This window comes from Euphorbia lathyris, chromosome 7 (assembly GCF_963576675.1).
Source record: "Euphorbia lathyris chromosome 7, ddEupLath1.1, whole genome shotgun sequence".
Taxonomy (NCBI): domain Eukaryota; kingdom Viridiplantae; phylum Streptophyta; class Magnoliopsida; order Malpighiales; family Euphorbiaceae; genus Euphorbia; species Euphorbia lathyris.
The window spans coordinates 900358-916163 of NC_088916.1; the positions used below are offsets into that span (position 1 = coordinate 900358).

Sequence of the window (15806 nt, forward strand, 5' to 3'; positions counted from 1 at the left end):
TAAGAAGAGCATGAATTAACTCCTAAACATTGATTCTTAATGTCATAAATTAATAAAACAAAAACCATTTCCATCTCCAATTTCCACATCCTAATTTAATTAATTTACACTCAAAAAATGAAAAAAAAATATATCTTAAATTAGTGTGTATTAACATTCCCATAACTCACCTTCCAAATTTTAAATCCTCCAACATTAATATTACCAAATTAAATATAAAAATAATTATATTCAAGAGATCATAACAAAATCATCTGATTGTCCTCTTGAAGACCTCCTATCTCCATATTCACTATGTGCATATGTAGATTTAAAATCATCTTCATCTTCTTCATCTTCATCTTCTTCTTTATCTTGTTCATCATTTTCTTTGATTTCATCAATTCTTTCAATAACTTGTTTCAAATCCAATCTTTTTTCCACATCTTTTTCACTACAACTCAATCCAATTTTCAATAATTTTATAATTTCATTCTCACTCTTTTTTGCTCCCTCAATTTCCTTATCAATCACTTGATCAAACCATTGTTTTTCTGGTATTGATTTTACCCAACTTGGCAAATCATCTTCCTCATTACTTCCTTTACCATTTGGTAAATAAATTGAAGGATACTTTGTTGTTAGAAGTTCTATAATTAAAATCCCAAAACACCATACATCTGTTTTTCTTGTAATCCTTCCTAGTTGCATATATTCTGGTGATTTATATGCTGCCATGAATTCATGTGCATTTTCTTGGTTCATAATTGGCACTAATCCATAATCTGCTAAAATGGGATCAAACTTGTCTGTGATAAGAACATTTGAAGATTTTAGATGTCCATGTGCTGTTATAATGCTTGGTAGCTCTTTGTATAAGTATGCAAGTCCTTTGCCTATTCCCTTTATAATGTTTAATCTTGTTGGCCAATTTAGCTTCCGTTGGATCTCGGTTTGTCGCCCTAAATCAACAAAGAAAACAAGACGAATTAAACATCATCCCCAATATATTCGTTAGATGTATCGTGTGCAGTGGCGGGGCCAGAATTCAATAATTGGAAGTCAGTTGAAAGAAATCAGTTATAAATTACAAAAAAAATTAGCATCAGCGACGGATATTTGTCGCAAAATCTATTAACACAATGGATTTACCGACGGAAATTATATTTTTAACGATGAAAATTCCCGAGGTAAATCTATTCTTTTAGGATAAGATCTATGAAGTACTGATTTAACCCCTAACATATGAAATGGTACAAAGTTTACCTCTAAGTTTCCAAGCAAGATTAATTTTATCCATACCTAATGGAAAATTTGAACGAGTTAGTTTGGCAGTTAATTTACTACTACATCGACCCTTGCAAACAAATTTGTCAATAGAGTGAAATAGTTTAGTGCACTACTTTAGGTTGTTTGTAAGCGTGTTAGTAACATAGTAAACATTTTAGAGAGTTTGATAGTTTTTTTATGTGTGTGATTGGCATATTAAGTTAGTAATACAGTAGACATTTTAGAAATAATTGATATTTAGAAAGTTCTTACGTTATAGTCAATTAACACTCAGAACAAGTCCATTCGAATTTTCTATACGTATATTGACATTGCTTGGAAATGAAGGATAGATTCTTACCACTTTATAAGGATAAATATGCACTTTTCTAAAAATAATAAAGTTAAATTTCAGTCTTGTCATTTTTTTATTCTCCTTAGAGTCGGAGGATCAATTAGATCTCCGTGACTCAGGTCGAAGGAACCTCTATGTGTGTATGTGATGCTTGATTGAACATAGGATGATTTAGGCCTAAGGCCCTGTTTGGTGAAGAGATTTGAGTCACTTTAAAGGTTTTGACTAGTCAAACCTCTAATAGTGACGTTTGGTAAAGAGATGTTTGAAAGAGCTTATTGGGTCCAAAAAGCTAATTTTGAAAAAGCTAGTTTTATGAGCTTTTTCAATCAGCTTATTGCTCCATCTCTTCTGAATGGTATTTTTATCCCTAATTACTACCCTTTAACCTCAAATAAAAGGTTTACCATGTCCTTATTTGCCATTTTATACAAACAGCTATCAGCAATCAGCTAAGTTTTACCAAACAAGTTTATACAATCAGCTGGTCAAATCAGCTAACAAAAAAGGTAATCAGCTAACAGCTAACAACTATTTACCAAACAGGACCTAAGTTTTTTTTATATGTAATCATCTAATATATATTCTAAACCAACAATTCAAACTAATCCAGATTCGAGGCGAGAAGATCTGTCTCAGAAAGACTTTCTATTATACTCCTGGTGCAATACACTCAACCAATGAAAAGAGGGGTTCATACCATCTCATTAGGAGATAATTGGTGTTAAGAATAAAAGTGGACAAATGACATCAATTCATTGGTAGGGTGTATTGCACTAAGAGTATGGTAGAATTTCTCCCCACTCGGGAGGCAAAGCTCTCGTACCAAATATTTGAACCATAGTTACGTTCTCATCTCTAGAATTTGAATGATGATTGAATGGGTAAATTACACACATGACTACTGAACTTTACTTATTTTCATGGTATAGCCACTAAACTTCAAAACGTAACATAAAAGTCACTCAACTTTACATTTCTAACATTATGGCCAATAAATTTTAACTGATTCCTCAAAATAACCATTAGCGATCTCAAAATGGAAACGTTCAAGAATTAAAGTGGTTTAGAATGATATTTACCATGAACTCATATTTTTTTATTTTCCAAAGCCATAATTTGTTGTGTTTTTTTCTCTCTAAAAATTCACTTTCTCTCTCCTAACCAAACAACACATAAATGACCTCAAAATGAAAATTTTGAAGAATTGAAGTTTCTTACAATATCATAAATTCTTGGAATTTTTTATTTTGAGATCGTCAGCGCTCATTTTGAGGTGTTGATTGAAGTTTAGTGGTCATAATGTTAAAAAGTGTAAAATTGGGTAACTTTCATATTACATTTTGAAGTTTAATGGTCATACCATAAAAATGAGTAACATTCAGTGGCCATTGATGTAATTTATCCATGATTGAATGGTTAAACTGTTCCAATATGTTAACTACCTAGACTGCGTGTTGTGTTATGTTATGTAGAAGAATGAAGATAGAAGGCTAAATACACCCCTAGCCCCATGTACTTGTCCAAAAGAGTCAAATGCCCTCCTATACTTTTAAACTATTCAATTTACCCTCTGAATTGTTTAAAGTGATCTATTAACCCCCTTAAAATCCACATGACGGAGTAAGAAGAGGTTTTGAAAATTTTGAAAAGTGTATACTTTAACCAAGTTTATGTGCCAATAAATCACTTTAAGAAAGTTTAGGGAGCTAATAACTACCTTTCAGAGAGTAAATTGGTCACTTTAAACAATTTCAGGGGGCAAATATAACTTTTTAAAAGTACAGTCAATTGACTTTTTTCGGACAAGTATAGACAGCTAAATATGTATTAACACAAAATAAAAGAGAAATTCTATTGTGGATCGAGATTAGTAGTGGTTCTCACTCAAATGATTGTCATGGAACCGATTGAACTAAAAGCTCGAGCTGATAGTTAAGGCTCAATCATATATCATATATCTTATATTAAGATCCGACACACCCCACACGCAAATGCCCCTTGGGCTTGCAGCGTGCACAACACAGGCCCACCCCGCCATGTGTTTTTAATTCCACAAATTAATGAGGTTGTCGGGACTCGAACCCTCGACCGTTTGGTCCTAGCGGCTCTGATACCATGTCATGGAACCGATTGAACTAAAAGCTCGAGCTGATAGTTAAGGCCCAATCATATATCATATATCTTATATTAATCTCCGACAATGATGAACAAATTATTAGAAGCACCCGGTTCTCCATATCAAATGGAGGACCTCTCATACATATTTTGACATGTGTAATACGGACCCACATATATTATAAGAGACCCCACTATTTTAATTATTACGTGGGGTCACACTACACGTGTCCAAATATGAATTGGGGGTCTTCCGAGTGACATGGAAGACCGAGTGCTTAATATAAAAACTCCAAATGATGTCACATTAGTAGTTGGGATATCGTGACATCATCTGAGTGAAAGAACCATTACGGATACCGGTCCACAATAGAATTTATCATAATAGAACGATAAGAAAGAAACATACCATGTAGAACAATGGATAAGCTCCCATAATGAACAAAGTCACTAACCAAAAGCTTCTCTTCCTTCCTATAATAGTAAGCAACAAGTGGTAACACATTAGGATGTCTCAATCTCCCTAACCTTCTCATATGTTCATGAAATTCCTCTTTCCCAACATTATTCATTTGCTTAAATCTCTTAACCACCATTGATGGACCAGTTGGAAGAGCTGTCTTATAAGAAGATCCAAAGCAACCACTTCCCAAGATTTCAGCTGAAGCCTTCAACAAATCAGGCAATTCAAATCTCTCCCTATCATCTCTAACAAATGATAACTTTGGAGCTTCAAGCTTCTTGTTTGTAGGTGAATCTTGACCATTTTGTGGGTTTGTAAAACATGTTTTGAGATGCATGTTTGATGGTGGGGGGTTTTCGAGGGATATCGGTGGTCGTTGTCCCCGACGACTCGCGAGGATGAAGCCGGCCGCGATGATGGCGGCGAGGGCTACTATGGCTACTATAATCACCACAATTATGCTTGCTAGAGAGGGAGTACCAACTCTTGTTTCTGGAGGTTGATTGTTGTTGTTTGGTGGAGGAGGATTGGTGATGGGAGTTATAGGTGTAGCAGTTTCTGTTGTTTCTGTTTCTGTTTCACAAGGGCTTAATGGAGGTCCACATAGATCTTTGTTGCCTACATGAGAAATTTTAAATCATCATTGAATTAGTAGGTTAAAATTAGGGCAAATTATTAGAAGCAGTAGGTTCTCTATGTCATTTGGAGAACCTTCCATATATATTTTGACACGTGTAATATGGACCCACCCACATATATTATAAGAGGCCACACTATTTTAATTATTACGTGGGGTCACAATACACGTGTCCAAATGTGAATTGGAAGTCCTCCGAATGACATGGAAGATCGGGTGCTTAATATAAGAACTCTAAAATTAGACATGTTCAAAAGCCCACTGGCCCGCCCAGCCCGCTATTTAAAGACTGGGTTTGGACGTATATGTTTCGTAATAGGTCCGGCCCGACCCAAGCCCGCTTAGACCCGAATACAGAGTAGGTTGGGCTTGGGATTTGTCTCAAAACCCAGGCCCAATCCAGCCAGGCCTGGAATTAATCCCAAAACCCAGGTCCAACCCAGCCCGGCCCGAAATTTTAATAATAACTTTAATTTAATAAATTTTATAGTTTAATAAACTTTATATTCTAAAATAAAAAATTTAAATTTCTTCGACATAAAATTTTCCAAACCATATTTTTTAGAATTGGTAAACATGTACATATTTTTGTTACTGTTTTATTTATTACTATTAAATGAGTATTTTTTTTATTTAGGATTGCGTTAATTGATTTTTATTGAAATAATCCTCTAAAATTTAGTTTATTGTATTTTATTATTTATATTTATAGTATAATTTTTTAGTTTACTTTTAATTTTTAAAAAATACAAAGGTATTAGTTGGGCCAGGCCGAGTTGGGTTTGGGAATTAGTTCTTTTAGTTTGGCTCAGTCTGGCCTGAGCCCGATGTAAATGTAGTGCAGGTTAGGTTGGGTTTGGACAAAGTAATTATGTGACAAATCCGCTTAGACCCGGCTCAAGTCCAGCTTGGCCCAGCCCATGAACAGGTCTAGTTAAAATAGGATAAATGTGTAATACGAATAGGACGAGACCAGTACTGATGTCGTCCACTCAGATGATGTCATGTCATTCCAATTGTTGATGTGGCATCATTTGAGTGGGGGATCGGTATTGGTCGCCGTCGACAGTAAAACTTTTCGCCTAGTACATGCTTACTTAGCTCTCTGTACTTGTTTAGAAAAGTCAATTGTATGTTTTGAAAATGTTCTATTTAGTCTCTGAACTTGTTTAAAGTGATCTATGTATTGACCTCCTAAAGTTCATATGGTGGAGCAAGGTTTGAGATTTTGGACAAGTTGAAATACGTACATTTTAGTTAAGTTCAGTGGATCAATAGATTTTGAAAACATTTTATTTACTATATGAACTTTCTTAAAAAGGATAATTTTAACATTCAATAGTAATTTTACGCTTAACATTTTAATGTTGGCAAATCCATAATAATTTTACCCTTAACATTCACAAATTGAGTCAATTTGAGAAATAATTCATCAAACTGTTTTTCCTCAGTCGTGAATCTTGTCATCTCCATTGTATATGTATGTCATTTTATCATTCATTAGTAACAGATCATAAACATATGTATACATATGTCTGTTGGTTGTCTTTCTGTCCACAGCTTTCAATAAAAAAAACATATGAAAAAATTTTTAAAAACTATACTATGTTTTGTACGAGTTTGATAAAAACAAATCAAATATTTTGTCGAATTTAAAAATATTAAACTCCAATTCTATTCTGAAATTACAAAAACGTAAAAAAAAAATATAGAACCAACTAATATACAACTTATGCAAAATACAAGAACAAAATATATATGTTTTTTTAATGATGACTTATATTGACCTAACTTGCTAATGTTATGGGGTAAAATTGTTATTGATTGTCAATGTTAAGGATAAAATTGCACCATTTTAGATATTTAACCCATTTTGGATAAAATGTTAACCGATTTGTTAATTTTTATCACATACAATAATTTTTTACTTGTACACATGAAAATTGTTTTAATTTTTTTTCATATAGATTTAATATGATAATAAACAAGTAAAAAAATTAAAATCCTTATTTATCCATATAATAAGTTTATAAAAAAAACTAAGACAATTGTTACGTGTTAAAAAATTGTGTCATGTGTCAAAAATTAACAAATTGGTTAATTTTCCATTCAGAGTGGGTTAAATACTTCAGGGGGAAAATATTACCAAATAATACTACAGGGGACAAATGACAAAATCATGGGTACCACGAGTAGGGGTATGCATCGGTTCAAAATCAAACCTAAAAAACCGAATACCAAAATTACCAAAATAATTTACACTGACCAAATAGTATGTAAAACCAAAATATAACCGAACCGAACTATTCGGTTTGGTTTTAAACCGAACAAACTGAATTAGCTAAAAAATAAAAAACAACAAATAAAAATCACCATATTTTCTCGTAAAATTTACCTCAAAAAAAAAAATTTGAAATACTTTTAAAATTATCTATATTAACTTATTATTTCAACAAGAATAATAAAAAAAACTAAACTTGTAAAATTATAATAATAATAATAATAATAATATAGAATATGTGTAACTCGATACGGTAGTTTTTTTATATATTTTTTGTCAAACTGAATACCTAAATGCATCTAAAACTAAAACCGATATCGAACCAAAGTATTAAAAAAACCCGAATTCAATCGGTTCAATTCAGTATACGGTGTAAACCGAACCGATATGCACCCTAACCTTTATCTAATTTAAATAAAGATATTAGATTAGTAAAATAAATAAATAAAGATATTAGAACTCACCAGAAAAGGATGTCAAATCCAATTTGCTAAGAGTTGGAGGAATTTCTCCTTCCAAGTGATTATTTGAGACATTGAAATTTACTAAAGAATCTCCACCAAAGTGTGGTATGTTCCCTGTAAATTTGTTATCCTCAAGTCCCACTCCCACAAGCTTACCAATTGAAGCTAATGATGATGGAATTGGACCACTAAATTGATTTTGTCCCATAAACACCTTGCTCAACTTCCACATTCCTTAAAAAAAAAAAAAGAATAATATTAGCTCAATATATTGGGTATGTGGTTGTAACTGTGCGGAGCCGAGCTGAGCTTTGATCTGTCCATATTCCGAGAGAAAATGAATGAGTTCAAGCTCAAATTTAGGTTTGTTCTCGGTTCATTAAGAAAACTATCTAACCGTAAGCTGCTTACAAGCAGCTTGTTTGTTTGTTCAAGAGGTTTTGTCATGAACAGTTTGTTAAGTATGTTCCTGTATAGTTAAGGAACCTGGCGAGCAAAGCTCGTGAAAATTGATGAATGAAGAATGGAAGTCGAAGATAGGATTTTAATCTCATTTTAATTTTTTTTAACACAAAATTACGTAAATTTGAAACCCACAGAACTAAAGTTTCATATAAAATTACGTAAATTTTTATTCCTTTTATAAAAATACTATTAAGAAAAAAATCAAAATCGGACCGAGCTCGTTCATGAACCTGTTCATGAATATTATAATCAAGTTTATTCATGAGTTTATTCACGAACCAATAATTGAGCCTGCGTGCGAGCTTTCAAACCGAGTTTCTCCACACTCGATTAGTTTAAGAATCAAGCCAAACACAGTCGAACTTTTATCAAGCCGGATGCCGAGTAACTCGGCTCATTTACAACCCTAATATTTGGGTATCACATTTATGAGAAATTTTACTATAGTCTCAGTGTTATACACATGTCCAATCAAATAATATTACATGTATATGTTTATTTCTTAGCACCGATATACATCTCTCTTTTGATTGGTCGGGTGTATTACACCCAATAATATAATAGAAGTTCTTCATATTTAAACTATAGAGTTACATATACAATGAAAAGCATCATTATAGTAGAACCTATAGCCTAGCCAAGCCAAGCCAGTTCGCGAGCTTTCGAGACAATTTTCACCATACTCAAGCTTGACTCATTTGTGAATCGAGCAAAATTGTACTCAAGTTCGGCTCGTTTACGAATCTAGATTTTATCGAACCGAACACCGAGCAACTCGACTCATTTTCAACCCTAATATTTAGGTACCATATTTATAAGAAATTCTACTATACTCTCGGTGCAATACACTCGTCCAATCAATTAATATCAAGTGTGTATGTTTATTTCTTAATACCATGACATTCGTCCATTTTTTGATTGGTCGGATGTATTACACCTCCGATAATGTAGAGTAGAAATCCTCCGTAATAAGCCAAATGTTGAGCGGCTCAGCTCATTTACCGCCCTACTATGGATATCATGAGTAGACGATAGATATATGTATATACCTCGAAAAGCATCCTCAGGAATCTCCCCAGTAAAATGGTTGTTGGCAAGGAAGAGTGATCTCAAACTAGTCAATTTGTTAACATTAGGCATAGGACCTTCAAAGTTATTATACATAACACTAAGAGATTTCAAATCAGACATACCCTCCAAAACATCAAAATCAAGTTCACCATTTAATCCCATTCTCTCAAGTCTCAAACCCCAAATATGATCATTAACACAGATCACACCTCTCCAATTCGCCAAACTCCCATTGCATGGTGCATCAGTTGTCGACCAATTATCTAATTCAGATGCATCAGATAAAGAATCTCTGAATTTCAGAAGAATTTCAGAGTCAGATGATTCAGAAGAAGAAGAATAGAAGATAATGTTCAGAAGAAGAATATTCAGAAGGAAGAGTTTAGGTTTAGATTTAGGTTTAGCCATGGAAGTGCTCCTGTTAATAAAGGGTAGGGCGGCTTGCCCGCCCTTTACAGGCATGAGGAGCAACAATGGCAGAGACTATATTATGATTGCTTTTGAAATAGATTTGGGGGTGGAGGAGGAGGAGAAGAACATGGGTTGAAGTTTGAAGAAAGGTTTTTGTTTGTTTGTTTGTTAGAGAGAGAAAGAAGAGAGAGAAAGTGTGTGTGAAAGAGAGAGAGAGAGAGGAAACAACAGAGAAAATTGTGCTAAAGAAAGGATGATATTGACAAAGTCTTTGTTAAGAGAGATTTTAGGGTTGCCTTTGAATTTTACAGAAAGAAAGATATGTTAGGTGTATATATGTATATATTAATGTTGTTTGTAACAATATTTTTTCTTTCATTTTATGTGTTAAATGCATTGTTGGTTATCCAACTTTTTGATGGTTGTTTCAAAATGATATTCAACCTTCAATTTCTCTCAATAAAACTATTTACCTTTAAATTTTGTTTCAATAAAATCACTATCACGACTTTAAGAGCAAAAAGACACTGGAAATATGACATGACTTCCACGTCAGCGCTAGTCAACTTTCACCGCTAATCAAAACGACACGTATATGCCACTTAGCTGACCAAACGACATGTGGCTGCCACCTAGGTGGCAGATACATATTAGCTAGGTAATAGTCACGTGTCGTTTCAGCCAGTAGTGAAAGTTACTAGTGCTGACGTGGAAGTCTTGTCATATTTTCGGTGTCTTTTTACTTTTGAAGTCGACAAAGTAACTTTATTGAGACAAAATTCATAGTTGAATGGTTTCATTAAGATAAATTGAAGTTGAGTAATTTTTTTGAAATAATCATGAAAGTTTAGTGATCAACGGTGCATTTAACTTTCACTGGAAAAATGATATGGCTTCCACGTCAGCACTAGTCAACTTTCACCGCTGATTGAAACGACACGTATATGTCACCTAGCTGACCGAAACGATATATAGTTGCCACCTGGGTGGCAGACACATATCAGCTAGGTGGCAGTCATGTGTCGTTTCGACCAGCGATGAAAGTTAACTAGTGCTGACGTGGAAGTCACATCATATTTCCAGTGTCATTTTACTCTTGAAGTCGTTAGAGTGACTTTATTGAGACGAACTTCATAATTGAATGATTTCATCGAGACAAATTAAAGTTAAGTAAAAAATTTGAAATAATCATGAAAGTTCAGTGACCAACGGTGTATTTAACTTTCACCGGAAAAATTATATGACTTTCACGTCAGCACTAGTCAACTTTCACTGCTGACCGAAACGACACGTATTTGTCACCTAGCTGACCGAAACGACATGTAGCTGCCACTTGGGTGGTAGACAAATATCAGTTAGCTGGCAGCCACTTGTCGTTTTGGCCAGCGGTGAAAGTTAACTAGTGCTGAAATGGAAGTCACGTCATATTTTCTGTGTCATTTTTTTGCTTTTGAAGTTGTGAGAGTAACTTTTTTTGAAGACAAAATTTAAAGTTGAATAATTTTATTGTGATAAATTAAAGTTGAGTGGCCATTTTGAGAAAAAAAAAAGTTCAGTGAGGAATAAAGCATTAACCCATTTTGTTTGTAACAATATATTTCTTCATTTCATGGGGAAAACAAAGTCAAGTTGATGCATTTCCAACTCTATATATAAATTAAGACAGTTTCCTCAATTAATGTGTTGTTTTCTTACTAGCACAACAATATTTTGCTAAGCTTGAAATTGAATCATAAAGTAACTAAATAATTTGAAGAACATGGGTTGATCATATTTGAAGAAGCTTTTTATGTTTGTTTGTTTGAAAGAACAGAAGGGAGAGAAAGAAGAGAGAGAAAGTGTGTGTGAAAGAGAGAGAAAGAAAGAGAGAGAGAGAGGGGGGAGACAACTCAAGAATTTATGCTAAATAAAGGATGATATTGACAAAGTCTTTGTCAAGAGAGATTTTAGGGTTGCCTTTGAATTTTACCCAAAGAAAAATAAGTTATGTATATATATATATATATACACATTAATGTTGTTTGTAACAATATGTTTTGTTCTCTATAGGTTAAATGCATTGTTGTTCATTCCACTTTTACATATAGTTGTCTAAAATCATCAATCAATTTTAACTTGTTCAATAAAATTATTCAACTTTAAAATTCGTCTTATTAAACTACTCTGATGACTTCAAGAATAAAAAGATACCAAAAAAAATGACATGACTTTCACGTCAGCACTAATCAATTTTTACCGTTGATCAAAACGACACGTATATACCACCTAGCTGACTAAACGACATGTGGCTGTCACCTAGGTGGCAGACACATATTAGCTAGGTAACAGTCACGTGTCGTTTCGACCAAAGTTGACTAGTGCTGACCTAGAAGTCTTGTCATATTTTCGGTGTCTTTTTGCTCTTGAAGTCGACAGAGTAACTTTATTGAGACAAAATTTGTAGTTGAATAATTTCATTGAGACAAATTGAAGTTGAGTAAATTTTTTGAAATAATAATGAAAGTTCAGTGACCAACTGTGCATTTAATTTTCACCAGAAAATGATATGACTTCCACGTCAGCACTAGTCAACTTTCACTATTGATCGAAACGACACGTATCTGTCACCTAGCTGACCGAAACGATATGTAGTTGCCACCTGACAGACACATATCAGCTAGGTGGTAGCCACGTTCGTTTTGGCCAGCGGTGAAAGTTAACTAGTGCTGATGTGGAAGCCACATTATATTTCCGATGTCATTTTGCTTTTGAAGTCATGAGAGTGACTTTACTGAGATAAAATTCTAAGTTGAATGATTTTATTAAAAAATATTGAAATTGACTTATCATTTTAAAACAACCATGAAGTTCAGTGATCAACCGTGACATGACTTCCACGTCAGCACTAGTTAATTTTCTCCGCTGACCGAAACGACATGTGGCTGCCACCACCTAGTTGACATGTGTCTGCCACTTAGGTGGCAGCTAATTGTCGTTTTGGTATGCTAGGTAGCAGATATATATCGTTTCGGTCAATGGTAAAAGTTGACTAGTACTGATGTAGAAGTCACGTCATATTTTTCAGTGTCTTTTTGCTCTTGACATCGTGTGAAAGAAAATTCAAAATTAAATTATTTTATTGAGATAAATTGAAGTTGGGTGACCATATTGAGATAAAAAGTTCAGTCACCAATAATGCATTAACCCATTTTGTTTGTAACAATATATTTTCTTCATAAATTTATGGGGGGAAACAAAGTCAAATTGATATATTCCCCCAACTCTATATAATATTAAGATAGTTTTCCTCAATTAATGTGTTGTTTTCTTACTAGCACAACAATATTTTGCTGAGCTTGAAACTGAATCATAAAGTAACTAAATAATTTGAAGAGCATGGATTGAAGTTTGAAGAAGCTTTGTGTTTGTTTGATTGAAAGAATAGAAGAGAGAGAAAGAAGAGAGAAAAAATGTGTGTGTGAAAGAGAGAGGAGACAACAGAGAAAATTGTGCTAAAGAAAAGATAATATTGACAAAGTCTTTGTCAAGAGAGATTTTAGGGTTGCCTTTGAATTTTACACAGAGAAAAATAATATGTTGTTTGTAACAATATGTTTTCTTCATTTTATCGGTTAAATGCATCGTTTGTCACTGAATTTTCATGATTGTTTTAAAATAGTTACTTAATTTAAATTTATTTCAATAAAATAAATCATTTAACTTTGAATTTCGTCTCAATTAAGTCATTCTTGCGACTTCACGAGCAAAAGGGCACTGGAAATATGACATGACTTTCACGTCAGCACTAGTCAACTTTCACCGCTGACTGAAACGACACGTATCTGCCACCTAGTTGACTGAAATGACATGTGACTGCCACCTAGGTGGCAAACACATATCATCTAGGTGACAGTCACGTGTCATTTCGGTCAACAAGGAAATAGAGAGAGGCTTAAGATGCTGGATTTGGGGCAAAGCAGATAATATCTACATGGTATTGAGTCATTTGGTATCAGAATCGACTCTCCACGTATGATGTGGTTCAAGGACAAACCAGGCGGAAGCTCATGAGCCTATAATGGCCCGGTCCAGAGTTAGTGGCATAGGAGTTGAAGACTTGAGCAAGGAGCGACCCTAAGGGATGGCAATGGGAGTAGGAATGAACTGAATCCCACATCAGAAATAGAGAGAGTGATTGAGGCTTATTATTAAGGTGGGAATCCAATACATGCAGACACGTTTTAAAACCGTGAGGGCCACAGTGTTGGATTTGGGCCAAAGCGGACAATATCTATATGATATTGGGCCATGATATTACATTGACACAACTCTTTTTCCACTTTCTCAATGAGTTAGTTATGGTTTTGTGTTAAGAGATTATGTTGGTTTTTATTCACGCTCGAAATGGTAGTTTGCCTTTTAGGTCTGACGTGCTTATCATTAAGCGCCCCGGTGTTTAGGAAGCTTTGAGCTGGTTGAAAGATAATGGCTTTCAAAATGACACTATGTCAATGGATTCTCAACTTTTATTCAATACTATCAACGATCAAGATAATGTGAATTATATGTTAGGCCTTATTGTTTATGATTGTAAACCCCTTATAAGAGAAATTCATAAAGAGAATTACGAATCTAGTAGCTCATACTTTAGCTAGGGTAAATGATTCTATATCAAATTATGAAGATTGGGATTCTCACTTTTTTGTATCAGTTTTGAGAAGTCATCAATAAATTTCATCTTTTCTTAAAAAAAGTGTAAAGAAGGAAAGCAAAACTCCATCTATTAAAACCTAGCTTCGTCTTTTTTATCCATGTTTTTAGGTTTTCTTCCGGCTTTTAGTCGAAAGATAAGCTTCTTATTTGCTTTGTTTTGCTTTTTCTTTATTGAACAAAATTTGTTATTGATCTATTATGATAGATTTTTTAGTTTTTTTCTTTATTTGTAGTTGTTTGTTCTTTCTCCCTTTATGAGTGGTTATGGTATGTCTCCCTTTATGGGTGGTTGTCACATGTCTCTCTTTATGGTGGTTGTGGTATGTCTCCCTATATGGGTGGTTGTTATTTGTCTCTTTATATGAGTGTTATCATGTTTTACTTCATGAAAAAGTAGAAGAGTTTTATCTATCATCACATAGATCTGGCTAATTGAAAGTGTAACGACTCGGTCCGGAGTGGGTGGCGTCGGGGTAAGAAGGCCTGAGCAAGGAGCGACCCTAAGGGATGGCGATGGGGATAGGAATAAACTGAATCCCACATCGGAAATGGAGAGGGAGTGATTGGGGCTTATTAGTAAGATGTGAATCCAATACATGCAGACGCACTTTAAAGCCGTGAGGCCCAATGTGTTGGAATTGGGCCAAAGCGGACAATATCTACATAGTATTGGATCAGGGTGTTACAATTGGTATCTGAGCCGACTCTCCACGTACGATGTGTGGTTCGGGGATGAACCAGGCGGAAGCTGGTGGACCTGTAACGACCCGGTCCGGAGTGGGTGGTGCCGGGGTAAGAAGGCATGAGCAATGAGCGGCCCTAAGGGATGGCGATGGGGATAGGAATAAACTGAATCCCACATCGGAAATGGAGAGTGAGTGATTGGGGCTTATTAGTAAGATGTGAATCCAATACATGCAGACGCGTTTTAAAGCCGTGAGGTCCAATGTGTTGGAATTGGGCCAAAGCGGACAATATCTACATGGTATTGGATCAGGGTGTTATAGAAAGATCATTAATTCATTCCTAAAGACTAAGACTATGAAATCGATTCTGGGTGGTGTGTGTTTCTCGCCTGTTGGGCGAATTCCGCAAGTGCACGATTTCGTTTGTAGTAATAAAAAGATATTGATCCCACAGAGAACGTCTGATAATTTGTATAATTTGATTACAAATTATTGTTTTGATTAAATTCGTTTTCTCGAGGTTTATAGAAAATTGTTAATGGTTTAAATGGTTTGGATTCTGATTCTAATTTTGCCAATAGTTTAGATTGCAATTTATAGAAATTATGTTTAGATTAAAGTAGAATTCAAGGCTTATTTATACTAAGAAAGAAAACAACTTATAACTTTGATCTGATTATTAAGATGTAATAATTCATCGATTTATTTAATTTAATAGGCTTTGAACTGCAGACAGTCTTTCCTTGATCGGCCTAAGACTGAAAACCTTAATCAAATTTGGTGTTTTATATTTGATCAATCGAGTTCTCGCAAATAACCAAATATAAATCCTAATTTGCTTAAGTGTACAACAAAGTTTTCATGGAAATAAGATTTGTGTAAAAAGGTTTTTATGAAAACACCAAATAAATTACT

At 34.2% G+C, this 15806-nt stretch overlaps 1 protein-coding gene across 1 annotated transcript; it reads right to left on the minus strand.

Annotated features, from left to right (window-relative positions):
* Window positions 1-231: 231 nt before the first annotated feature.
* Window positions 232-9584, minus strand: LOC136235359 (pollen receptor-like kinase 2). Its single transcript, XM_066024990.1, has 4 exons — window positions 9081-9584; window positions 7567-7800; window positions 4131-4802; window positions 232-941 (listed from the first exon to the last, which is right to left on the minus strand). Exons 1-4 carry the CDS (start codon window positions 9562-9564, stop codon window positions 232-234), a joined length of 2100 nt encoding a protein of 699 aa, XP_065881062.1. The 5' UTR covers window positions 9565-9584.
* Window positions 9585-15806: the final 6222 nt, after the last annotated feature.

Coding starts and splice junctions, on each gene's coding strand:
- LOC136235359 (XM_066024990.1), bottom strand. CDS start 9,564: ATGCCTGTAAAGGGCGGGCAAGCCGCCCTACCCTTTATTAACAGGAGC. Junction 7,801..9,080: donor TCCTGAGGATGCTTTTCGAG/GTATATACATAT, acceptor TTTTTTTTTAAG/GAATGTGGAAGTTGAGCAAG. Junction 942..4,130: donor CTTATCCATTGTTCTACATG/GTATGTTTCTTT, acceptor TTGTTGATTTAG/GGCGACAAACCGAGATCCAA.